At 42.9% G+C, this 27,516-nt stretch overlaps 1 protein-coding gene across 5 annotated transcripts; it reads right to left on the reverse strand.

Moving 5' to 3' along the window:
* Positions 1–69: 69 nt before the first annotated feature.
* On the reverse strand, positions 70–23,438 carry LOC135105210 (negative elongation factor D-like). Of its 5 annotated transcripts, XM_064013321.1 has the most exons (17): positions 23,123–23,438; positions 21,470–21,534; positions 21,025–21,131; positions 20,270–20,379; positions 19,530–19,639; positions 18,707–18,814; positions 18,242–18,394; positions 17,344–17,474; positions 16,662–16,849; positions 15,788–15,918; positions 15,147–15,268; positions 14,436–14,646; positions 14,134–14,274; positions 13,205–13,328; positions 12,818–12,845; positions 8,432–8,472; positions 6,717–6,941 (listed from the first exon to the last, which is right to left on the reverse strand). In XM_064013321.1, the coding sequence occupies exons 2-16, from the start codon at positions 21,524–21,526 to the stop codon at positions 8,460–8,462; spliced, it is 1,734 nt and encodes a 577-aa protein (XP_063869391.1). In that variant the 5' UTR covers positions 21,527–21,534; positions 23,123–23,438; the 3' UTR covers positions 6,717–6,941; positions 8,432–8,459. The 5 variants fall into 5 exon arrangements, with proteins under 5 accessions (XP_063869389.1, XP_063869388.1, XP_063869387.1 ...); XM_064013319.1 differs by lacking the exons at positions 13,205–13,328; positions 14,134–14,274; positions 14,436–14,646; ... (9 more) ...; positions 21,470–21,534; positions 23,123–23,438 and adding exons at positions 70–1,120; positions 1,401–1,496; positions 1,618–1,818; ... (5 more) ...; positions 4,887–5,093; positions 5,715–5,960 and having other exon boundaries at positions 6,701–6,941; positions 12,818–12,841; XM_064013318.1 differs by lacking the exons at positions 12,818–12,845; positions 13,205–13,328; positions 14,134–14,274; ... (10 more) ...; positions 21,470–21,534; positions 23,123–23,438 and adding exons at positions 70–1,120; positions 1,401–1,496; positions 1,618–1,818; ... (6 more) ...; positions 5,715–5,960; positions 10,072–10,120 and having other exon boundaries at positions 6,701–6,941.
* Between the last annotated feature and the right edge of the window lie 4,078 nt (positions 23,439–27,516).

The following is a 27,516-nucleotide window of genomic DNA, read 5'->3' on the forward strand; positions in this document are numbered from 1 at the left end:
TGGCAGATCCATGAGTCATCACTGCTCAGTATCTTTCCCATCTGGATTTTTTCAAGGGTAATCAAGCCATTTGGTAAAAAACATGCCTTTATTTTTTGCACATGTGCAGTCCTGTTTTCAAGGTCAATATGACCAAAACAATGCGTCCATTATTTTCCAGTAACAAAGTGTCAGTTGGTCCAGTCTCATGCAAGTGGCTGCCCTACACTTTCAGATCAATAAAGAGCCATACCCATCTTGTTCAGTTCTGCACTGCAGCTCCAACACTTTGGCCAAAACTACACCGGAATTCCTCCCAAGTCAGTATCCAACACTTTGGTGTGTGTGTGTATGTGAATATGACCAGCAGTCCGCATGCATTGTGTTTGGCAGGGTCAGTTGGAAATTTTACTTAAAGTACATCCTTTTCACTTCCCATCAAACTAATATGCATGTATAAATAAGTCTAAGGAGGATATCTGCAGTCATAGTACTGAATTTCCTTTGCTATGGGCCAGGAAACAGTACTTCAGGCATTCTTTCACTACATATATACGTAATTATCAAATGTAATAAAAATACCAAGACCCATCAACTGACAAGTAATCCAGCATACAAGTCCTGTGTTGATTCTTCCATCCAGGAGAGGCCTCTGGGCAGCCCTTGCTGGGGACTGCTGGGGTAAGGCTGAGTGTAGGCTTCCCTCCATCCCCTGACACTGTCAACATTGTCCAAGCCAACACTAAAATATACTTAAGTATGTGGAAATTAATATATAAAAAATTGTAACTTCCATTTGACAAGAGTGAAGTGTGTGTGTGTGTGTGTGTGTGTGTGTGTGTGTGTGCGTGTGCGTGTGCGTGTGTTCTTACAAGGGTGCCACCAATATTGCACCGGAGGTAAAGCATCACAACGCACTGGTCTTCTGTGACCTGCAGGTTGCTTGCTCCTGGAAGGCTGTGCCCCTATCAGCTCAGTCAGTCAATAACCATGTCTACAAGGGCACAGCTGGGGATGTGTTGTCATCTGTCTTTGCTTTCTTGGTGCTCTCAGCAGTAGTTTCCTCCTGTGTGTGGGCGCGTAAGGCTGCCACGCGCCACTCCAGGGAGTTGTGCAGCAGATCTGCATCTTTGGGGCTTCCCTGTCACCACAACAACACAATTGTAACACATTGCATTCCTGAGCATCAAAGCCAATATATATAATGTGAACTACTGATGGACAATAGTAACACAAAACTGAAAACACAAACACTTAAGTCCTACTTATAACCATCATGTAATATTATTTTTATTTTAATATTATGTTTGATTAGTTTTGAACTTGCTAAAAGATATATCTCCTCATTTTATAACAAATTCTTTTATATTCTGCTTAAAAACAATCATAAACAGAGAGTTTGAAGGATGTGAGCAACGCACCGCAGCTATGAAGATCTTGGGCTGTCCATCTGCATCTAGTGCCGTAAAGCGAACATTTTTACTGCTGACTCTTTCCACAGACATGTCGGCCCATACCTGCAATTATGCCACATGTTAATCACCGACACATAGAGAGAAAGTTATTCTTCACTGTGATCAGTTATACATTGCATCCTGTCACTTGTAGCAAGCTTCCTTCAACACCCAAAAGACCCACCTTTGTGTTGAGCATGACAGTGAGCGTGCCCTGTGTGCGAAACACTAGACGAGAACGAATTTCCTTACTCCTCCCACTACTACCACCTGTAGCCTCTGCCCCGCCCTGCTGGTCCCCCGCGTCCCAGTCATTGAGTCGCAGGATGCCCCGGCCCCGCTCCTGCCACCAGCCGCTGACCCAAGCATACAGCCGGCAATTCATCTGGCGGTGGAGAGGCACAGCAAAGTTAATGCTGGAAAACTACTGGTAGGAAGGATGGCAAATCTAAACATAGTACAATTACTCACATTATAAGCAGTGGCACACAACAGCAAGACGGCAAAGAAAGAACATGGGCTACCATTAACTTTCTGCCAGTGTTGATCTTTTGTTACTGTCAAGTCTAGACATGGTACAATTACTCATATTAAGAGCAGTGGCACACAACAGCAAGGCAGTAAAGAAATTTGTCAGTCTTGATCTTTTGTTGCTATTGGCTGAATATATTTTGTCTGAAATGATATCATCATGCACCACCCGGCCCCTGCAGCACCTCACCTGCAGCACGTTGGACTCGTTCTCCTCGCCGGTAATCACCTCCACCTCATCAAACTTCCGCTTCTGGCTCTTCTCCTTCTCTGTCAGTTCACGCGATGACTCGGCCAATGATTGTCCACTGCCCCATGCCTGGTGCTCCTCCCCTGGCTGCAAACACACACCCCACACACAAGGCTGACTCACCTCCATCATGTATTACCTATCACCTCCTTCTCCTCCTCCTTGTGGGATGATTCTTCAATAATTTTTAGCACTAAGTCAGACTACTTTTAAACTCAATGAAGGAAAATGATAACAGAAAAGTGTTGAGAGAGAACAAAAATATGAATGTAATGCCTAGACCAGTCTAGGAAGACATACCCTGGAGATCTCCGAGGCAGCCTCTGAGAAGAGGTTACCAGTATGTGGCTGGCCATTGGTGGTGGCTCCTGCAGCAGCTCCTGCTGCTGTCAGACTTGCCCCAGCTGCTGCTCCGCCACCACCTGCTGCACCCTCGGACCACTGCCATCACAACATTTTTGGTAAACATTTTCTGTTGCTCCTTACTAATGCTGCTACTTCACCTGGCTTATCTGAATTTTGTTTTTCCTGATATCCAAGAGCTAAACTCCCTATTCTCTTCATACATTGCATCTTGCAAGTATTTGTTTTTGCAACAACCAAAGTAACATGTGCAAATAATTCACAAGCATCCCTTCCCTTAAATCTATGCCTTTGCCTCTGGGTTACTAGAAGCTTGCTTTCTTTAACATCAAACAATATCAGACAAGAAATAACATCAATTGGAAAAAGAGCAACCAATAGGAGCCTGAGAAAAACAAGAGAATGCTAAGGTATATACTAACCCTGGACACCTCAGACACTGCTTCTGAGAAGAGATTGCCAGTGGGCTTCTCCCCATTGGTGGTGGGAGCTGCTGCATCAGTGGCCAGACCCCAGCCACCACCACCACCACCACCACCACCACTGCTGCCACCGCTGCTGTTCGTTGCTGCACCACTCTGGGGAGCCACACAACCTTCCTGTAGTCTCAATGAATTACTTCTCCCTTGGTTCTGGTATGCAAGCACCATAAAAGATACATAACAATAACAATAACCATAATTGTACTTACAGCCACTTTGGAGTGCAAATTCTGGCCAAAGATGAAACTGCTACTAAGTGTTGGGCTGGAGGTACTGCATGAAAATGAGAGAGAGAGAGAGAGAGAGAGAGAGAGAGAGAGAGAGAGAGAGAGAGAGAGAGAGAGAGAGAGAGAGAGAGAGAGAGAGAGAGAGAGAGAGAGAGAGAGAGAGAGAGAGAGAGAGAGAGAGAGAGAGAGAGAGAGAGAGAGAGAAAATGTTATTAGAGTTGTGACCACACCTTTGACAATGTGACTTTTCTTGGCAAATCTTTAAAACACAAACTGGACATCTGATGTAAATGTTTTGTCACCAAATCCGTACTTTCCACAAACATAACTTCAATTAGCATGAGCACACTAAACAAACACAAGCAGCTCTGTGTCTCACCTGTCACTGTTGTTGCTGGTGCGGGACAGTGGCAAGAACAGGCTCCTGGCGCCGATGGTGGAGGTGGTGGTGATGCTATTGTTTCCTGGCGTGCTGCTGTTGCTACTGTTACTGTTGGCTTGGCTTCTACTTGTGCTCTTGGTGTCCTGGGTTTGTGTGGGTGTCCTTGTTCCTTGAGCCACATCCTTGGAGGGTGTGGTGGTGGCAGCAGGTGTTGATGATGGCGCCTGGCACTGACTGCCACTGACTGGTGATGTGCCATCCTCCTGCTGGTTGTTACTGCCCACTGTTCTGCTGCTTCCTTCCCTACCACCCTCAGGTTTCTCCCCTGGGCTTTCAGGCACAGCTGTGTAAAAGCAAACTTGGAATTGTTACTTTTGTAATAAGTTCAAGAATTTTCTACTCAGTATTTCCTTATGATCTCTCTCTCTCTCTCTCTCTCTCTCTCTCTCTCTCTCTCTCTGTCTCTGATGCCTTGTTCCAGGGCAGACAAGCCTCTACCTCTCCCTATCCAGACACTTCCTCTTTGCTTGATCAAGTCTAGCAGGACCTCTTTCACACATGCACCATTCCACTTTCTCTCCTATTAGTACCAAATGCCTTGTACTTTCTTTGATTAGGATCTTCAATCTCATTCACTTGTACATTTTCTTTATGAAGCTCTCACCCTTTGTCCTTCTAAACCACCACAGTCTCTTCATCCATTCCACCACACCACTCCATTGGCACAGGTGTTGCTTCCACTGCTCTCACCCTCCCACTTCACAACTCCACTCACTCCACTCGGACAACTCATTTCCACAGCCTGCATTCTTGAGTGCTGTGTCCCATTCCACATTCACGTCTCTTATCAACACATTATTCCTTAAACCTCTTTTAACTTCATTAGTTAACAAATCATTAAGGGCACTTGTTTGTCAAATACAACAGACACATGCACACACACATATACACCTAAAGATTAAGCTGTTATCTGAACAAGGGACAGTCTGGCTTGTATACTTTCACCTGTATTAATCTATAAAATGCACACACACACACACACACACACACACACACACACACAGCTAACAAAAGCAGACATACTCAAAGAATCTCTCATTTGAACAACACATATCCAGACAAGGTCAACTCAAATGAAAATGAACAGAAAACATGAAAATTTAACAGAAAACCATACAGACAATGATACAAGTAACAGATTTATTTGCAGTCACTCACGTTTAGCAAAGGGGTTTGGAGAACCAAGCACTGAGGGTTTCAGCTTAAATTCAGATTTGGCAGCCTGGGGTGGGGATGAGCCTGTGACTGTGAGGGTTGGGGGTGGGAAGAAGGAGGTGCCTGCAGCAGGTCGGAGGGGACCCCCCAGCCTTCCCGATGCCCCCAAGGAGGAAGGCCTCAGCACTCCACTGGAGGTAACTTTGGAGCCTGGGTGGAGAGAAGGGAGTGATCTGTGGGCACGAGGTTTATCACAAAGCCAAAGAGAGAGGTACATAACATTTAAATACCAGTAATGAAAGATGCCTGTCACAAGGAGGTACCACTGGAAGGGTTCAGGGACCAAAGGGTGCACATCACAAGACCAAGGAAAGGAAAGCACCCAAGATTACTGTGTGCTTTGTAGCTTTCCAATTTTACAACAGACTTTTGAAATCCACATCATGCAATGTTAAAGTCACAACATATTTTTTAACTTTAAGACTCTGCTGATTCTTTAAGCATTATCATAATGAAGCAGGACTGAACTAGTAGCATAAAGCTTATACACTTCTCACCACAGGCAGTGGCCGTGAAAGCTGAGCCTGTTGTGAGCTGTGTATTCTTCACCACTACTGTCACTGTACTAGTCTTGGGCAAAGGATCAGCTGGTGTGTGGCATCACTGAACTAAGACCTGGCCACTGAACATTGCCAAAAGGCAGACATAGAGTGGATAAACAAAAGAAAAGAAAAACTCTGCTACTGCAACAAAGGAGGCTTGTGACTACCAAATATGGCCACACAAGTGCAAAGTACAGGGAGACAGGAGAGGTGGGGGGGTGTGGCGTACCTGAGTCAGTCTGGGAGGACAGCCGGGATGGAGCCAGGATGGGGCGCTGCTCACAGGACTCGGTGGAGCCCCAGGAGGCGTGAGGAGCGGCCCGTGCAAAAGGATTCCCCATGCCTGGGCTGGACAAGCTGGTGCCAACACTGCTGGAGCTCACACCTATTGCCGGTGACACACGGTTACTGCTGTTCACGCTGCTGCTGTCAGCACTGCTGTTACTGCTGCTGCTACCAGTACTGCTAACATCACCTGTAACAATTATGGGGGCTGAAGGAGAGGGAAATACTTGGCTGGTGGAGGGGAGGGCAGGTATCAAGCCTTACAACCTGCCACGGTCTCCCCTCAAGACACGCTTCCCTGCCTCTTACTCCTAATCCTGTAACCTCACCTCCAGACATGTACACACACACACACACACACACACACACACACACACGCACACACACACACACACACACACACACACACACACACACACACACACACACACACACACAGACTTAGAGAGAGAGAGAGAGAGAGAGAGAGAGAGAGAGAGAGAGAGAGAGAGAGAGAGAGAGAGAGAGAGAGAGAGAGAGAGAGAGAGAGAGAGAGAGAGAGAGAGAGAGAGAGAGAGAGAGAGAGAGAACATGATTCAATGGACAATTTATGAAACTCTCTCCTTCCATAATAAATTTAACAGCATAACAAATATACAAGTAATCAAGCTTGTTCACAAAAAAAAAAAAAAAAAAAAAAAAAAAAAAAATATATATATATATATATATATATATATATATATATATATATATATATATATATATATATATATATATATATATATATATATATATATATATATATATATATATATATATATATATATATATATATATACTTGTTCCTACTACTACTGGCACCACTACCATCACTATAGCTACCATACTTCTACTAATATAGATAAAAAAAAAGCTATTACCAGTACTATTACATCAATAAAATATACTCACTGACAGCATGGGTTCCTCTGGTGCTACTGGTCGTAGTGGAGGAGGAGGATGAGGAGGAGGAGGATGAGGTGGAAGAAGGAGAGGAAGTGGTGGTTGTGGTAGTGGTAGTGGTGACGGTGGTGACAGAGGAGGAGGAGGAAGAGGAGGTGGTGGTGGAGGAGGAAGAGGATGAAGCAGAAGAGGCTGGGGGACTTGGTGAAGACATGTCCTCTCCCTTGCTCTGGTCAGCCTCAGTGCCTTCCTGCAATATGAGCACCTGATGAGCCACACACACACACACACACACACACACACACACACACACACACACACACACACACACATGGCTGGGTAAACAAACATGTAGGCTGAAGGGGGAGGGAGGGAGGAAGGGACAGAGAGAGAATGTTGATTGATGGATTGATTTAAAAAAGGGGATATGCCACAACACTGCAGTCATATGGCACTGAATCCAAATCTTCAAAGCAACTATAAAATGGTAGGTTAAAACAGTGATGGGAATGCCAAAATTGTGACAGGGTAAAAAGAAAAAAAATAATAATAATGAATAAATAAATAAGTAAAAATAAAATAAATAAATGAATAAATAAAATAAAATATAAATAAATAAATAAATAATAAAAAAATGAAAATAAATAAATAAATGAAAAATGACAAGATATAAAAGGAAAGGGATTAACTAGAGAGAGAGAGAGAAAGAGCAGGCAACACAGTTAACAAAAACTCTTTAAATCACAGTGGAGCAGAATCTGACAGAGGAAAGATTGAACTAAGAGCATAGCATACATCTCTTCTCAAGTCTTGAGTGCTTACTGCTGATAACAGTAATGAAACCAAGGTACCTGTAACACACAAACACACACACACACACACACACACACACACACTGCTAATCTAGTTGGTGGTGCCAGGAGTGTCGGGAGGGAGGGAGGGAGGGTGGAGGGGATGGAAGGCTGGTCCAACAGGTTTCTAAACACTTTCCTGATCTCCACTCCCTCCTGCATTACCACAGGCTCTCCCTCACACCTCCATAACAAAGACAGGTCACCAGATATGCTAATGCCAATGCCATGTACAAGACAATACAAGATTTTCTGTGATTAACATTGACCTCAGTAAGAGACAATACAAGATATGATGTACATCTCCTCCAAATACAAAACAATATGAAATTTTCCTGATATGATAAACACTTCCTACAGCACAAAACAATATGACGTATTCTAATGTGACAAACGCCTGCTCCAAACACGAGACAGCATGAGATTTTCTAAGTCTATTTTCACACATTTGTCTAGCTTAAAGTAACTGAGCAGATGTGAATTTATGATTATGTATGTGTGTATGCATGAGTACATATGTATGCATGTATGCCTGTAGAGACAAGACTTAGCTTACATAGGTCCTGAATAATGCAGTTCAGTACACACACACACACACACACACACACACACACACACACACACACACACACACACACACACACACACACAGTCAATTTAAGAGATGACACATAATTTAGCCCAGGAAGAGTATTGTGGTGACATCAGCAACAAAACCAAGCTTCCCATGTCAAACCACAAACATTGGGAGTGATGTGATGTGGTTATGGCAGACAGTGTGCACATGCTTGAACAGAACCTGGACAAAATACAGATATGATGATAAGATAACATAAGCTTCACTCAGACCCTGTACAGCACCAGCAGGCAAACACAGTCCAGGCCTCACCTTGTGTTTGTCAGGCTGCATGGTGGGTTCAGGGGCCACACCTGCAAAGAAGCAAGCACTGTATAAAAAAATTCTGGAGTTCTTATATGACAGACCTCACCTTGCATTCCTCAATAATATAGTGACATTGCCCTTCTTGGTAACGCCTACATACTTTGCAGGTCTCTAGAATAACTATGTGACATGTCTAATAGTTCATAAGATGCTCAAGTCACAAGACAATAAAAAAAAATAATAAATAAATAAAAAAAATTGTAGACTGATTCAGTAGCCTGACACCCACACCCCAGCACAGCCTGACATCCACACCCCAACAATGCCTGACATCCACACCCCAACACAGCCTGACACCCACACCCCAACACAGCCTGACACCCACACCCCAGCACAGCCTGACACCCACACCCCTGCACAGCCTGACACCCACACCCCAACACAGCCTGACACCCACACCCCAACACAGCCTGACACCCACACCCCAGCACAGCCTGACACCCACACCCCTGCACAGCCTGATACCCACACCCCTGCACAGACTGACACCCACACCACAGCACAGCCTGACACCCACACCCCAGCACAACCTGACACCCACACCCCTGCACAAGTCAGCATAATAGTGATGGATGAGTGGGTCAGGAGGTAAAATTTTGTTGTTTGGGTGAGTAAATAAGGATAGTCTTGATGAAACTAATTTTTCTGGTATTTTTTTGGTTTGTTTTGAATTAATCTTTTTTTTTTCGTCTTTTTTTTTTAACTCAAATTCCCTCAGAAACTAATGATTTGCCATATAAATAGAAAGCAGATTAATACAACACAGACTGAAATCTACCTTAAAAAAAAGTTTTGTCCACACAAGTAATACAGCAGCAACACTCACAATGTTCCCCCCGAGAGGACTGGCCGCCAGCTGGCTGTCACGCACCATCGCCAAACGAAACTAACTTAACCTAACCTAAACAAACTAATCTAGCTTAACCAAACTAGCCTGACCTAAGCAAAATTAACCTAACCTAACCAAAGTAACTTAACTTAGTCTATCATAACATTCATTTATTCACTCCCCTTCCCTCCTCTCCGTCTCCACTAACCTTTCAAAATTTGTCAGCATTATAAATGACTTGAGGTGGGTATGCGAGTTCTAATTACTCAGAATGAGACTCTACCTATTGAAAATGGAAAGAAAAGCCATACTGACACTGGTAAGAGTAAAATAATACCCCTAACCTAACTTAGCCCTCAAATGAAAACGGTAATGTTCTTTCAATCCACTACTACTGCTACCACACCCAAGCACACACGGAAAAATTCAACACCGCATCATGAGTACCAGCAGCATCTCCAGTCATGCCATTCTAACATGATCGGGACTGGAGGTTCTAACAAGGCCAGAGACACTATTACCCCCACGCTAACAAGCACCAGGGGAGGAACAACAGGCAACACAAGGAAGTCCCCAGTCCCCAGCACACCGCCACCGCCTCCCGCCGCCCCTTTGTTCCCTCACGTACGAGTCTTCCTCCTCCCCTAGCACCCTCTACGCCCCCACACAGTAAACACAAGGTAGTGCTCCCCGTTGCCACAGGAGAGAGCGCGGCGGGGTCTGGGAGAGCAACGCAGGGGTTGATAAAGGCACTCACCCACACGGGAGTCCGCCATTTCTCAACGCGGACGTGACGTCACGGCAAAACAATACATGATTCGTGTGGGAATTTACTTATTATAATTACTACTGTTCATTTCTGTGTACACTAACACGAGTTTTTGGTCTGGCATAATTTTATTTATGTTTATATTTGATGGATTTGTCATTTGGTTCAAGGGAAGGAAAGTTTGCGATTTTTTCGTTCAGTCGCGAGTGTCAGAGCCAGGAGGGAAATTTGAAGTTGAATGTCCTAACTTTATCATACTCATCTCTAAAGATTCATTAAGTTAGATCAAGAAAAGGGAGACTTGTATCATCCATTCAATCACGAGTGTTACAAAGGTAGGCGGGAAATTTGAACATAAAAAATTTAGACCGGTTATTCAGATATACATCTTACAATTTTTCAATGGATGACTTGGCTGATTGATTCTAGGGTAGGAAACTTTACTCTATCTGTACACCATACTGGCAATCCCATATGGGGTGGCTCAGGCAAAACACCACACACTCATACACACATCTTTCACCCTTAGCCCCATTGGTCTCTGGTATAGAGGGAGTCTTAAATACCACCCTACTACACCCCAAGGAACTTAGGTATAGCACCACTGGCCACATACATCCACAGTAAGGCTTGACAGCATACACTAGATTAACCCTGCTTCTTCATAATGAGGCATACATATATCAAATTTATCAATTACCAAGCAAAGATCTGGGGTGGAAAAGTGTTGTCCAAGTGATGTGAATTTTCTGCATCAGTCCCTCACTAGGCTGCCATCAACAACAGAGAATGCATGTTTTCATTTCTGATGTGAAACGCAGAAAGGAGGATTGGTAGATAAGAAAACTACGGTACTGGTGTATTCTTAAACAAAATATTTATGCAGTATGAAGTTCGTGACATTATTTACATTACAGACACACGGTATGAATTCAATGTAGCATGTAACAGATGTAAAACTTGTTACTCACTCTAGTTTTAAGATTAATGGTAGAAAATGTGCATTCATATAAAAATGTTCTTTCACAACAATATAAACATACATGAAGTGAGATGATGACTGTATACACTCACACACAAACTTATATTCATACATTCCTTCATAAACATATTCTCTCTCTCACACACACACACACACACACACACACACACACAGAAAACAGTGGTCCCTGCCAAAACAAATGATTAGAGAAGGGGGGAACACAAAGCAAGTTAATGGGATATCACCCTGTGCCAGAATCAAGCCCTAGTTGAACACCAGTGCACACTTCACCAAGCAGCGGTGGTGTCTTCACGAGGACCTCCCCTCCCCCAGCCTCAACACAGTGGGGCAGCAATGACTGTCAGTCCCACTGTACTGGTCATGTAACAAATTCATCAATATAGAGACAGGTATAATTCTCTTTCTATCATTCAAGTATTCAAGGATTCCTTCAAGTTTGGACCAAAAAGCTACAATTGGCAAAAGGATAATGTTAATTGGAGATTCTAAGTGAAAAAAAGAAAGTGAGGTGGGAGATGCCTGAAGATGAAGGTGAAAATACTGTATCTGGGTAAAAAGATTTCTGAGATTGAACGTGATCGTAGTGAAAAGACAAGACAACTCACGAAGGAGACATGCCAGCAAGACCGACTGGACCAAGTACATACTTACACAAGGAACAGACTTGGTAAAAGACACAAATTCTGCATAACATCCCTCATTTGGAAAAGGTGGGGTGTGGTACTACTCTTACATAAATTAGGGTGATGGGGAATGTTGAGGTAGAAAGGCAGGAATCATAGATGGTAGACGAAGAAGAAGAAGAAGAAGAAGAAGAAGAAGAAGAAAAATAATAATAATTATAATAAAAAAGATGAAATTTTTGGTAAGATGGGCAGGAGAATCATGGTACTAAACATCTACATATCAGATATTTTGCAGGATGAATTGTGAGTGATCCACGCCTAAACACACACACACACTGTTCATGCCTCCCCTCACTCCTGCTTCCTTTAGTACATCTGTTCCTCTATCCACTGCAACACACAACTGCAGACACTTGAAACACAACCCTTCATGAGCCAAAAGTGCATTCAAAACTCCATTCATCCTCCTACCATGTACTCCCTCCATACACTTGACTACTTTTCTTAACCACATTCATTCTCAATTTCACACAGGCTTCCAAACTCCTCCACCAGTTGTCTCAGTCTTTCCTCTGAAGCAGCCATCCATGTAGACTAGTTCAGGTTCCACTCTATACCGACTGCCTTCACCAGACTCTTACTCATCACTAGAGAAGCAAGTGGTAAATTATCTGGAGCTACACAAAGGATGTTGAGGGACACAAATGTAGCTTTTCAACTCCTGGTTAAGGATGTTAAGAAAGTGAATGCTGCAATGAGGTGACCACGATTAGAATGCTGTCCTTGTATGCTTAAGTTCTGTGGTGTCCTAGTAAGAAAAGAAGGAAGAACATAAATGAAGGCAGTTAAGAATGCCTGAGTTGGAAAAAGAAATCCAATGTTGTGAAAGGGAAGATGGCAATGAAAAAAATAGATAAAAAAAATTACAACTTTCCCCAAAGAAGAAAATATCTGGAATGGACTAAATGAAGCAGCAATGGTGGCAAGGAAGTGGAGGAAAGACTGGGCAAATAGAGATACAGAGGAAAGACAACATCCATACGTTCACATCAGGCCCTCTGTACTACAACTAAGTCCACACACACACACACACACACACACTTACATGACATAATAGTTGGTCTTGCAGTGAGCTGGAAAAAAGAAAGTCATGTATTACTAATCAAACATGAAAATCTTGTCTGCAGCAATAAAGCATCACTTGGTCATTGATTACACTTTGCTGTACCTCCCTATACATTCCTAACCCACTCACTGATATTTGGTACATCTCTCCTTCATCAGTAAACCACTCTGGGTCATTTCTACTCATTCTACAGCCATCTCCAAATAATATACTGGGTGGAAATTGCAAATCTATTCCTATCTATCACTTATTTTCTTGAGATTAATTATAGAGATTTCATATATTGCCTTTAGTGCTGAGAATTGTTCCATATTCCAGTGAAAGGGTTAACTGAGCCTCAAACCCTAAGACTGCAGCGCTCCTTACCTATAAACTCAGTCACCAGGTCATTGTCGGTGTTCATGGAGCCAGTGATGTCTTCGTTCTCCACCAGGGGAAGGAAGAGCTGCACAAACTCCACTGTGTATGGTGGTGCCACAATCTCCAACACCTGAGGGTGGAAGGTGCAGGCACATGAGAGCCGGGTCTGAGGCTGACACTTTAGGGCTCACTGCAGACACTTTAGGGCTCAATCCTAAATCTTCATTTAGGATTGTGTTGAGTTTTTTTTTCTTTTCTTTCTTTTTTCTTTTACTATGTGAGAGGGACATGGCCAAGGGAGAAAAAATAAGTAAATGAAAATAAATAAAATAAATAAATAAACAAATAAATAAATAGATAAATAAATAAATAAAATAAAATAAAATAATATAAAATAAGATAAAATAAAACATTAATAAATAAATAAAAATTAAAAGGCCCACCAAGATGCCAGTGGCCAAAAAAAAAGGTAAAAAATGTCCTTCAGAGATGGAGGATAAGTGTCTTGAAACCTCCCCCTTGAAGGAATTCAAGTCACAGGAAGGAGGAAACAGAAGCAAATTGACTAGTAATTTACAAACTGTGCATCATGACTATTGCCAAAATGCTTTGCCTAATTTTCCTAGATAGGCATGTGTTCTTAAAGTTGTGCCTATCAGTAAGCCTGTGCAACAATGACAGCAGGATTGGTGTGCTGCTAAAAGTCTGAGATGTTCCCTTAGTGCACCACCAAGCAATAGTTTGAAAATCACTGATGTAGACACATGCGTGAGAAATAACAAGTAAGGACGATGATAAAATACAGACTTACTAAGAGAAAAATACAATGCAAATAAATGTAGTGTAGAAATAAAGGTATGTGTTGCAAAACTTGGGATAAGAGACCAATAATAATGATAACAACAACAAAATCCATGAAGGTAATGCACACGCACCTCTCGCACAAAGTATCTGATGAGGGAGATGTCAGTGTCGCCCTTGGTGGAGCAGCCCTTGATGTACTCCATGACGGGCAGGACACACCCTCGGCTGAGCAGGTTCACCATGCGGTCCAGCAACATCTTCCTCAACTCAAGCTGTGGAGAGAGACTGAGGCTCATCACTCCAGGCCACACCACTCTCCCACTGGCTTGCCACTCACCTCACCTCAGCACAAAGGATCTAACATTAACTAAGTTAATTTTGCACTGTCTGGTTTCCATATCTACTTTAATTCAACTTAGGTTCAGGCTCATACCTGCACCAGGATCTCCAAGTCCTGGAACTCTGACTCAAAAAGCTCCACTAGGAGGCTGAGGACACGGCTGTGGAGGAGAGGGTGGATGGACACCACCTCATCCAGCAGAGCCAGGTGGGTCGGTGTGGACTCGGTGCAGAGCTTGAAGTAACTTGGCTCCTTCACCACACACTCAATCCACCGCACCAGACCAACACTCACCACGGGGAACCTGGGGGAGTGATGAGACACGTGCTACACAGTTGATCTTTACTCATTAACTTTTCTTAATTTCCTTCACTGATATTTTTTCCTAATGTAGAAAAGACATTGGCCAAGGGTAACAAAAAAGGGTCCACTGAGGTGCCAGTCCCAAAAGAAAGGTCAAAAGGATCATCTAAAATAGGAGGATGTCTTGAAACGTCCTTCTTGAAAGAGTTTGTCACAAGAGGGAGAAAATACAGAAGCAAGCTGGGAGTTTCAGTTTACCATATAAATGGATTGATTGAGAATAATAGTTAACTGTGACACTAGAGAGGTGGAGAGAATAAAGGTGAGAGAAAGTAGAAAGTCTTGTGCAGTGAGGCCATGGGAGAAGGGGAGGCATGCAGTTAGCAAGATCAGACGAGCAGTTAGGGTGACTGAGGAATGGCAGAGAAAACAAGCAAGAGCCATGAAGAGAGGTAAGGTGATAGCACACTTGATGGCTACAGCATGCCCTGCACCACCTACCTGATGCACTGGTACAGGGTGTTGATCTCAGCAATGAGCTCCATGGCAGACTTCCCACCCTGGCATATGGTGTGTACTTTCTCAATGGCCTGCTGAGTGGGCTTCAGGTCATCTCGATTCACCTGCAACAACAGTCATGACAGTTGTAGCAAATAATGATGAGGAGAAAGTAAAAAATGCATCAGTTAGCAGCATAGCACTTCTGTTTCTCGACCCACTCATGGTTAAATCTCAGACACGCAGGTTTCCAAGTACAGACCACACGGACATTATACACTGACACTTACTGGAGAGGACCACTGTGTGTGTGTGTGTGTGTGTGTGTGTGTGTGTGTGTGTGTGTGTGTGTGTGTGTGTGTGTGTGTGTGTGTGTGTGTGTGTGTGTGTGTGTGTGTGTGTGCTTTTTAGATAGATATAAATCAATAGATAAATTTAAGAATATGGGATACATTGATAAAAACAAGTAGAGATGGACAGATAGATAAACAGATACTCGTATATCCTGAACATCTGAATAAGCACTTTACTAAGCTTTCAATATGAAGAATAAATACACTTTGAAATATCTATAACAATTTCCTTCCAAGGCACATAAAACAGCGAGTCCTTCAGAAAGCAATTTCTGTCATGTGTCTCCTCACCTGGCGCGGTCTGTTGCCTTTCTTAGGAGTCTCATACACACTGGCGCTGTACCCTAGGAGGTAGAAATACTTGGTCTTGTGCTCCTGGTTCACCTTGCTGCCTGGCTTGAAGAGAGCATCAATCAGCAGCTCTGAGGAAAAAAACAAATTATGTTCTATGCTGACACAGAACTAATACACAGAATATTTTTATAACTTGGGCAGAAGTACTTTCTCCTCTGCCACAGGCCAAGGGGATGAGAGAGTGGTGTGAATGAGTGTAATTGTAAGATGTGTGCCTTGTCTTGGCTAATTCCCATTTTTTGTGGGAGAAGGCCTTGGTATATTTATGTATGTATGACCTACCCTCTACTAAATGGAATGGGTCTATAGCATGACAGGGCAGAAATACAAATTGTCCTGCCTGGCTGAGGTTTTATGCCTCAAACCTCTGAACTGTGAGTTGTAAGCTGGGCACACTGATCACTACAACATGATACTTTGCATGTGTGTGTGTGTGTGTGTGTGTGTGTGTGTGTGTGTGTGTGTGTGTGTGTGTGTGTGTGTGTGTGTATATGTGTGTGTGTGTGTGTGTATCTACAATTGACATAAAAGAAGAGAGCTGTATTCTTGCTGTCCACTCCTCCTGCAGCTTAGTATTGAGTTCCTAAATATTCCCAGTATAAAATATTTTTGTAGCCAAACTTCTGTGAGGAAGTCTAACTATTGGTATCTCTTTGGTAAAGGTAACATTCACAGTTTCTATCAAGCTTCTTCATTTCCTTTGATGCCATATGCACTCTGATGAGATGTCTCCTCCTTGTTTTCTTGTATCATTTACATGCAATGTAAACTGTGGCTAGACTGCTTCAGGTGGAGCAGATGTGTCCCTCACCCAAGAGCTGTGGGATGCGGATGAGATCCACCGGTGGGGGATCAGGGCTGCTGTACAGCTTGAACAACACGGTAATGTCTGCTGGGTTGAGGGCGTTACGTGCCAGCATGGGAGCCAAGGCCTGGGCAGCCCTGGGGTGGGCCATGGCACCATTCAATGCCAGCTGAATTGGAGTGACGTTCAGGCCACTGTTAGAGGAGAAAAACAGGTGTTAATACAAATAATAAGGAAAGGCATTAAATACATGTTTGAGAGAGAGAGAGAGAGAGAGAGAGAGAGAGAGAGAGAGAGAGAGAGAGAGAGAGAGAGAGAGAGAGAGAGAGAGAGAGAGAGAGAGAGAGAGAGAGAGAGAACCTGTTCTTTATTTATTAAGACAATAAAAAGTTCTTATTGGAAAGGATTCACAACCCTGTGCCTTTCCTTCCCTCCAGGGCAAGCCAGGTGATATTTTCTTCAGCTTTACGTCTCAATAATATTCTAGAACACTTCCAGATCATAAATAATTAGAATTTTTCACCTATGATCTTTCTATTGTACTTCACCAAAAATATGAAACATACTTCTTTGTGTTAATAGGCTTATTTATCATTACAAGCAAATAGTTACATGAAAATTCATTCTTGCAACTTTTCATGGTGGAAATAACACTAACCCAACCACCAGCACCACCTGAGGGACTCACCTGGTGATGGCATACTTGGTGATCTCCTGCTGCAGGCGCCGGATGTTGTTGCCACCTTTGGTCTCCTGCGAGAGGATCTGCAGCATTACCTGGGCATAGATGTAGGTGTGCTGCCCGTGACACACCATTTTCTGCAATGAGGTGCATGGTATAGCATTACAGAAGAGCATAAAACAGAACATAAGAAAATAAGGGAAGCTGCAAAAAAGCCATCAGACCTGTACATATTTTCATCTATCATTGCTATCCATAAATATGTCTAATCCTCTTTCAAAGTTCCCTAATGACTCAGCACTAACAACCTCATTACTGAGTCCATTCCACTCATTTAACACTTTATTTGAGAACCAATTCCTTCCCATCTCTTTCTTAAATCTAACTTTTTCAAGCTTGAACCCATTGTTTCTTGGGCTGAATACTGATCCTAAGAATTTTGCTTATATCACCCTTGTTATATTCCCTAAACCACTTTAAAAAATGTCTATCAGGCCCCCTCTTAACCTATGCCTCTCTAAGGAATGTAAGTTTAAAAGTTTCAATCTCTTTTTGTAAAGAATACATCTTACCCTTGTATCCTTTTAGTCATTCTCCACAACACACTCACCTACAACACAACACACAGACCAGCTGCCTCCACAACTTCTCAACCAATCTGATTCAGTGACCCATACAAACTTCAGGATATACAAGTTTAACATATTTGCAGGTGAATGATGACAATGAAGAGTTACAACACCACGTTTCAAAAAGCTGAATGGAAAGACACATACACAGAGTGAAAATTATTTCTATTCTTGTCTGTAAATGCAATGCACATGTAAAGGAGTGTGAGGTGATCTGACAAGGTGACATGATTTTACTCTAAGAAAGTTGACATAACATACAAGCAAAGACTCACAGCAAACTCAACCACTGCCTTGTGTCGCGAGTCCTCGGGAGACTGAAGGAAGTTAGCAGTGGATGTTTTGAGGATGCGTGAAAACACCTCAATCTGCTGGGCTGCCGTCGAGATGCTGGTTATCTCACCTTGGAAGCCGGCATCTGAAATAAGCTGCACGAAGGAGGAAAAGTGGAGGCTGACCATTAGTTGACTGGTGCATTATGAATCAAGACACTTATCCTTCAGTTTTGGATGGTTCTTCTAATCTTTCTTTTGGGATTAGCACCTCAGTGGGCCTTTATCTTTTTGTTTATTTACTAACTCTCTTTAAATCTAACTATTCAAGCTTGAACCCATTAATTAAGGTTCTATCCTGATTACTGAACCTAAGAATTTTGCTGGTCACCTTTGTTATATCCCAAGACACCAGTCCAGTAAGGTTTCTAATAGAATTCCCTGCTCACAAAACACCTTGTACTGTACCTTGATGGTGAAGTTAAGCATGAGACACTCAGGGAACTCCTCCGCCAGCTGGTACACCACTGACCGCCACGTGCTGTGTTCTATGAGTTCTGTCAGCCACGCTGGGGCCTGGAGGTGGGAGGGTTAAGGTAGTGTTACTTCTGTGTTAATTATATTCCTGTGGTGACCTTAGTTAAGAGTGCAGTAGCTCAGGCAGTAGTGCATTTGACTTCAATGCAAGATGTCCCAGGTTTGGATCTTAGTTATAGCTGGGATTTATCTGGGACAACTGCTTGCTCTCAGATTGAAAATAAAATAGGTACTGGTCTGCTATGACTATGACATAAAGGCACCAAAGCAAGGAACTGGCCACCCTACTCTATACATCCAGGCTGAGGAAGGGTGTCGCTACTTGTCTTATGTTTACACTCAGAACTAAGTAGGACACACCTTAGCTTTTTCACACCTGACCCAGAGCTCTGCATCTTGCCTTTACATCACAATCCACTCTGCACTAAAATACCTTGCTTTAATCTTCCTTGTAAAACTACCTGTTTGTTAAATAATGTCCTACTAACACAACAGTTGACCAAAACATGAATGAATTTCTCAAACAATAATCTCAGGAATGCTCCATTCAGTTCTCAGAACAGAGCATGGGAAGGGCATGGGAGGATATGATGTGCTGTAACTGGGGAAAAAAAACAAGTGTAAGCGAATTACAGAGACACAAGCAAACAGGGAGGAAAACTGAAGAATCTGTCTCTACAATCATGACTGCTCTTTGCTGAACGAATGAAACTCAGAGTTGCCTGAAGGGGAGCAACCATGACAGTACACTCACATCTCCCTCCTCAGTGAAAATCGTGTCTGCTTTCTTGGGGTCAAATGTTTTAAGGATCATCTGCTTGAGGTGGTTCTCTACCATGGCCTGCACGTCATTGATACTCGCACCTGCCAACAGAAGGGTATAATTTCAGCAAAAAATTATACAAACTGACATAAGATTTAGGCTCAAACATTTTTTCTCATTATGTTGCACAGCTAACTGGTTATTTAGTAGATTCTACCATAACAGGCGTCTCCATTTTCTCTTGTCGACACACCTAAATCCTGTACATGTTCATTTTCTCACTCTTTACCTTTTAATCATGCACTCCAGTACTTCACTCTAAATTTTACATAGGCTATCCTGCTACATAAATCGATAGCATCCATTATGTACTTGAATTTCTTATCACCTCATTCCCATCCATCTCTGGATGCTGCACTTCATAATCTTCACCACTGTACCTACATTTCCTTCCTTCTCTTTCACTCCATAAATCAAATCTTCAGTAATCACTTTGAACACTCTCACCATCACCTCTCTTCATATTACAGCCACCTTTTCACTAGCATCCTGAATCCTTGGGCCTTACTCCAAGTCCTGGTTTCATCAGCATAACGTAGCTCTTTTTCTAAATGTCACCAAAGCTTTCCCAAATAGAATATTACAAATACAGCCAACTAACCGCACAATGCTGAGCACACATATCAATAATCTCATGCAGGCAAGTTTCAGTGTGTTGGTCAGTCACTCACCTGCCAAGATGAGCCACTCGGCCATCAGGTTAGCCATCTGGGCCACGGCTTGATAGTTCTCAGACAGCATTTCAATGACTTGCTCCGGATTCCCACCAGCTTGGAAATACCTACAAAGCAGTTTTTGTTAGTTCATCTGGCTAGCATGTATTTCATTAAAAGGATCTGTTAATTAAATGTTTATGCTCAGCCAATCATCACCTAGGGGGATTCTAGCATGAAGGGCACCAAGATTTGCAGGGCTCATGGCCAAACAATGGTGGTGCACTACTGGGAACAAAAGATGTGGGCTACTCAGACTTGCATTTAGGAATATCCTCTCCTCATTATGTTTATGACATGGTTAAATACAAGCACCTTACATTGTTCACAATTGTTCAGAATAGCTACATGAAAATGTATTGAGCTTCTATAAACTACAAGACTAGGAGTGAGAATTATGTTGATACCAAAGCAACCCATGATAAAAAAAAATACTGTCTAAATGTTAGAGACTAATCCTGACAAATTACATCAAGATAGAAAGTATATTGAAGTGTTTTGCATATGGATCTAATTAAATAACTTAATATTATCTAAGAAAATGCAATTCTACTCCTCATGGTGTTTTATTGCTAGCAGAGCACTGTACTGCATGTACAAGCCTCAGGCCCTGGTGCAGATGGATCACATGCAAATGAATACCAGTAAAGAACCAATGAGGAGTGAAAATGGTAAACTCTTCTTAGAATGTAGGGGTCTATCCCTCACTGCACCTTTTGAGAGTGGAGAAGATGCCGGGCTCCATGATGAAGTCTGTGCTGGAAAACTGACGCAGACAGTTTGACTGGACATCAGCTGGGCTGAGCGCTTCATCCTCTTCCTGTGGGATGGAAAGAAGGAAACAAGACATGGGGACAAAATGAAGTATAGAAATTGCAGCAATACATTCATGTGCAGGAAATCTAATAAAGCAAATAAAATTGCCTACTCATTTTTTTAAATATTTCCATTACTGACCATTTCTATCATAATGAAAAGCCAAGATGAAAGTCAACATGCAATTCCAGTCTTTTCAACACCAAGTACCATACACTGAGCAAATTTATTGTCTACAGTGTTTTGCTAATTGCTTAATGAGTTGTAATTTCTATGGAGAATATTTTAAGGTGCAATGCTATGGCAGTAGGGGGAGTCCCAGCAGTGTGAAGGAGCACTCACCAAAGGCTCTGTGTCTGGAGCGTCCTCCCACACACGTCCCTCAAACTCCTCCTCCATTCTGAATGCTGTAAAATAATTAAGAAACTTTCTTACTTTAAGAAAAATAGCAGTAAATTCACAATTAATATTTCATAACAATTATCAAGTTATTCATGACTACTCATTAATCTTACTGATGGGCTGCACAATTTATAGCAACATCTCAGCATTGGTTTACACCATTCAATGCATGGACTGCCTGTATAATATCCTGTCTTACAGTAGTTCAATCTAAGAGAATGACACAATTTACTTGGGCTTGGTGGAATGTAAACCAGTCTGAGACATTTAGCTCATTATAAAAATGTGAAATTCACAGAGCATGATTGTTTTTGGAACATCACTGTTGTGGATCAGTGATATATTTTATGTTCACTATAAAAAAAAAAAAATACTAATAATGTAAGAGATACTTAATACTGCTGTTATGAAGAGAGCCATAGTGCAAATGTAATGTAGCTGTTTTGTGCATTATGATGCTTTTGGCTGTGTGAGTGTCTGTCTGCCTACTTCAGGGTGCAGTAAGAAATGTGGGAAAAGCCAGGCGTCCTGCCTCCAGTCCTGAGGTGGTGGCAGACAGAGGGTGAGCAGACACAGACGAGAGTAGGCGTGCCATGGCAGGGAGTTGTGTCCAGTTGTGTCAAGCCTGTAGGGTGTGCGAGGTGTGCGTGGATCTCAGGAGGAGGACGTTTAGGGTACACGGTGAAGAAGTGCCCTTGCTCCCAAAGGATGCCACTGAGCAGGTGGTCCACACCAAGCTGGAGAGCACAATCCCATGAGGTAAGAGCAGAGTGCAATGCATACTGATGAGGGAGAATACCAACACTGGTGCCACTGTGAGTGCTCAGGAGGAGCAGTCTTGTGAGTTCAGAAGCCCTGCATTGCACCGGCACTATGCTGAGTCCAGAAGTAAGTACAGCAGCTGCCATCCTGGAACGGGGGTGGGTGGGGGGAGATTCTTTGACTCATTTTTTGTAGCCTCCATATCACATTGCGAGTTGTGCCTTCCTTCGTGTGAGTTCTACACGAACATCTAAGTGACTTTGTGCTCTGGGCATGTGTGGAAAGCGTATGCCACATGCTTATAACTCTTTGCTCTGCCTGGTGTGAGTTTTGGTGCCTGTAGTCTCCTGCGTGTCATGAGATAACTGTGCCCTATTCTCTAGTTATTAAATCAATGCCTGTACTGTGCACATAGTCCTTGCATGGCTTTCTTGCCTCGCATTCCATCACTATGCTGATCCCTGTGAGATGAGTCCATCTGCATCACGGCGCCTGGTGATGGAGTGAGTGCTGCCCTGACTTCTCCGTGTGAGATGCTGCCTGGCCGGCTAAGTGTGTTACTTGAGGCTGGCTGGCTGTGGGTGGTGATGCAAGTGGTGGGTGCCGCAACAATGCAGTCAGTTCATTAATTTCACTGCTGATCCTTTCACTGTGCAGATCACTATTTGAAATAAGCACCACATTTTGCCGAGAAATAAACAGCTAGTGTTTGGAAATTAACAAACTAAGGTTACTTCCAATTCCCATCAAACCTATGTAATGGACAGGGGCAGAGAAATACAAAGAAAAGGAGAATTGGGTGTATGTGAGAGAAACATTTACAAGACTCACCACTGCCGTAGCTGCTGCCCTGTGTGATGTATGAAGCTGGTGAGGTGCCGCCAACACGTCCAGTCACTGGCGTCCAAACACTCAGCAGCCGAGCCCTGTGATCTCGTTGATGTTGAGGATGTGTGGGGGTCGTGCAGGCTGTGATGCCACAGCCTCTAAAGCCCTGAAGGTGTTGGCAGCAGACAGATTATCTGGTCAGATTCCGGTGAGTTGCCCTGTCTTGTGGAGTAAGATCCAGGTGTGCTGGAGTATCTTTAGAGCCCAGTGTGATGCCCCGCGCTGTGTCCTGATGCCCCGCTGTGTGTTGTTTACAGTTGATAGGGGAGGGAGTGATGGGGAAGTGAGGGGGGACGGGGGAGGGAGCGCCGAGGCCCCGCACAGAGAACCTTACCAACTTGGAGGGGGAACTTTCTTATTCGTGGCATCCCAGATTTTGATGTTATTTCTAAACTACCTTTCCTTTTTTTTTTTTCTTCTTCTTTTTAAGTAATAGAGGCACTGGCCAAGGCCTATAAAAAGTTTGGAAAGAAAAGCCACATGGTAAAGAGAAAATAAACAAAAAATAAAGGCCACGGGGGCAGCAAGACCTGCCTGCTCTCTTGGTTCCTTAACTCTGCCACACTCACGGTTATTCTTAAAAGGATACCCCAAGTTTGTTATCAGATGGTGATACAGGCTGTCAAGGCCGTCTCTTCCTGTGTGCGCACTATGCGGCTGCACAGCGGTCACTTAACCTCTTTTCTTTTCTTGTGACAATTTGCCCACCTCGAGAGAAAATAGCCGACATGCTGGTAGTCAAGATTTCGCGGAATATTTTGTCAAGTTTCCCGTGAAATATTAACGCCAATCTCGCCACATAATTCTTGAGAAACTCTCGTGTGACCGCGCCTTTAGCGCTATGGAAAACCGCTAACCCGTCAACTAGCACCACAACGTTGTCTAGCTCACACAGCACTCATACGTACACGTTCTTAAACTCAATCAGTTTTGACTGTAAACCACCATTCTTCCAGTCAAAGTACTGAATAATTACAGGAAACAGCTTTAATGCATCGTGATTACTACCATCTGTAGCAATTCCACAGTATACTACTTCATTTTCTTTTAGGCTTTTTAAGGCAACATCAACAGAATGAGGTGCAAGCACAGCTTTTATAATAGCTGCTGTCTTTGTTCGAGCACTAGAAAACTTTCTTGCCACCTCAGAATCGGGAAAAGTTTTTTTTCAGCAAAACAGATGAACAATTCATGGATAAGAAACTACCGTGATGTTTGACAGTGTGAAATGCACCTGCAGCACTAACATATTTAGCTTCACTTCCTGGTTTAACAAAATAATGTGTCATCTTCATTGATGAACCCTCTTCTTGCACTGCTCTCTTATGTTTCTCAGAGCTCACATGTGAATGTAAGTCATTAATGCCTTTATGACGTGCCAGTGAGACAAATTAATGTTCCTGATTTACACACCAAACACTCGGCTTCCCACTCATCCCTGCCTTTTTTGAAGCACGGGAGTTTGTTCTGCATCTCTGCAGTGAATTTACACTTTCGTTTGGGCATCTTGACAAGAACAAGTAATAGTTGTAATGACGAGGTCACAAGGCCGCAAACAGTAATCCAAACTGACTCTGGTGAAAGACTGGGGCGCGAGCGCTACGTCAAGTGAGGCGGCGTCTGCTCCCTTAAAAGTTAACCAGTCAGTGTGTCGCGCCTATAGGTGGTATTAGTACGCGTCTGTTTCAACTCCCAACCTGACAGATTTTTTTTGTTTTATTTTGTTTTTGTTTTTTTGTGTGTGTAACCACGCCTACACTGTGGCTGCCATGAGTTAAACCTTCTTTAGTTGGTAATGAGGAAGGCGTTGGCTCTAGCAGTGGACACCCGAAGGCAGCAGTGGTTGAAAACAAGCAAAATAAAGAAAAGTTTGGCTGTGAGAAGGTGCTAGACAGCCAGCCATAGTGACGAGGAGGCACCACCACCATCACCACCACAGGGAAGGTAAGGTCAAGAAGTGTTAGAATAAATTTATTTAACTTAACGTAACTTTTTAATAACTGAACAATCCACGGTTTTAACTCATTTTAACGCATCTCACCTAACTTCCAGCACAATATATCCCTGTGTCAGCCTCGTCTTGTTGCTAAAAAACGTAAAATTTAACTTAATGAAAATGTAAACAATCTGGGTCGTCTCTATTTATGAGCCATTATCTATCTTATCTGTGAGTGTTTTAAACCAATACTGTCGCAAAGCGGAGCCACTTGACCAAGCTTTAATATCCGCTCATTAAATATACCTGCCATTACTTAGTTTAAGTTTGGCGAGGGTTTAAATGAGTGAGAAGGGTTGGTCGTCCCCTCCACTGGCCCCCCCAATCGCCATCTTGGATAAGGCTCCCCAGCCCCCTCCGGTTCCAATATTATTTTTTTTTATTTCCCAAGTATTTTATTTCGGCTTCTAGCTAAGATTTTATGGTTTGTAAAAATATTTCGTTGTTTTTTAAGTTATTTGAGCGCGTGTGTTGCGTGAAAAGTGGTGATTTTGGCGTTGTTTTTGTGTAAATAAGAGGGCCGTTTTCGGCGTATATTTTTACGGTCCCAAAACTAAATATTTTATTTCAGCCTGTACTAGGTTCTTATTGGTTTTAAAAAATAGTTGGTGTTTTTTTAAGTGTGTTGCCGTCCCGCTCAGTGAAATGTGTGCACCGTACACTTGTTTTTATTCGTGTTCAACTTCCAATAATATTGAATTTTTTTTCGGTATATTTTTTATTTGTGCTTGTAGCTCACTTTAAATGATTTTAGAAAATAGTTCAGATTTTTTAAAGTGTTTTCCGTTATGTTTAAGCCAGAATGGGTGGGCTTTTGAACGATTTTAAATGGGGTGAAGGTTCCAACAGTTTCCAGATACTTCTTTTTAAATATCTTTAATACTACTGCGTTTTGAAATATGTTGTTATTTGTGGCATTAGTTAAAATGTGTGGCAAGTCTGAATTTATAAAGCATTCCTGTCTAGCTGCGTTTTTTAGAGGGGTCATTTTCAAAATGAAATACGTACGTACGTAAATAATGGTCGGTGTGACGTCATCAACCCCTCAGCCGTGCTGTCACCAGGCCCCCCAGCCATGACGTCATCAGAGTGGTACCTTCCCTAACTCCCTTCCAGTCCCTCCCAATAAATATTCAGTGTTTTTTTCTAGGTATTTCAAGGTGTGTGTGTGTGTGTGTGTGTGTGTGTGTGTGTGTGTGTGTGTGTGTTGCCTTATCTTTCGTTTTACAGATGGTGATTCAGTGTGTGTGTGTGTGTGTGTTGCCTTGTTTTACGTTGTACAGATGCTTATGCAGTGTGTGTGTGCGTGTGTGTGTGTGTGTGTGTGTGTGTGTGTTGCCTTGTCTTTCGTTGTACATATACTTATTCAGTGTGTGTGTGTGTGTGTGTGTGTGTGTTGCCTTGTCTTTCGTTGTACATATACTTATTCAGTGTGTGTGTGTGTGTGTGTGTTGCCTTGTCTTTCGTTGTACTTATGCTTATGCAGTGTGTGTGTGTGTGTGTGTGTGTGTGTGTGTGTGTTGCCTTGTCTTACGTTGTACAGATGCTTATGCAGTGTGTGTGTGTGTGTGTGTGTGTGTGTTGCCTTGTCTTACGTTGTACAGATGCTTATGCAGTATGTGTGTGTGTGTGTGTGTGTGTGTGTGTGTTGCCTTGTCTTTCGTTGTACAGATGCTTATGCAGTGTGTGTGTGTGTGTGTTGCCTTGTCTTTCGTTGTACATATGCTTATGCAGTGTGTGTGTGTGCGTTTTATGTAGGAAGGACACTGGCCAAGGGCAACAAAAATTCAATAAAAAAATATGCCCACTGAAATGCCAGTCCCATAAAATGGTCAAAGCAGTGGTCAAAAATTGATGAATAAGTGTCTTGAAACCTCCCTCTTGAAGGAATTCAAGTCATAGGAAGGTGGAAATACAGAAGCAGGCAGGGAGTTCCAGAGTTTACCAGAGAAAGGGATGAATGATTGAGAATACTGGTTAACTCTTGCATTAGAGAGGTGGACAGAATAGGGGTGAGAGAAAGAAGAAAGTCTTGTGCAGCGAGGCCGCGGAAGGAGGGGAGGCATGCAGTTAGCAAGATCAGAAGAGCAGTTAGCATGAAAATAGCGGTAAAAGACAGCTAGATATGCAGCATTGCGGTGGTGAGAGAAAGGCTGAAGACAGTCAGTTAGAGGAGAGGAGTCGATGAGACGAAAAGCTTTTGATTCCACCCTGTCTAGAAGAGCAGTATGAGTGAAACCCCAGACATGTGAAGCATACTCCATACATGGATGGATAAGGCCCTTGTACAGAGTTAGCAGCTGGGGGGGGGTGAGAAAAACGGGCGGAGACATCTCAGAAC

This window comes from Scylla paramamosain, chromosome 11, assembly GCF_035594125.1.
Source record: "Scylla paramamosain isolate STU-SP2022 chromosome 11, ASM3559412v1, whole genome shotgun sequence".
Classification (NCBI taxonomy): Eukaryota; Metazoa; Arthropoda; class Malacostraca; order Decapoda; family Portunidae; genus Scylla; species Scylla paramamosain.

Excerpts from the sequence above, each read along its gene's own strand:
- LOC135105210 (XM_064013317.1), bottom strand. Across the intron at positions 1,819-2,154 it reads ACGAGTCCAACGTGCTGCAG|ATGAATTGCCGGCTGTATGC; the intron begins GTGAGGTGCTGC and ends CTCCACCGCCAG. Across the intron at positions 1,121-1,400 it reads CCAAGATCTTCATAGCTGCG|GGAAGCCCCAAAGATGCAGA; the intron begins GTGCGTTGCTCA and ends TTGTGGTGACAG.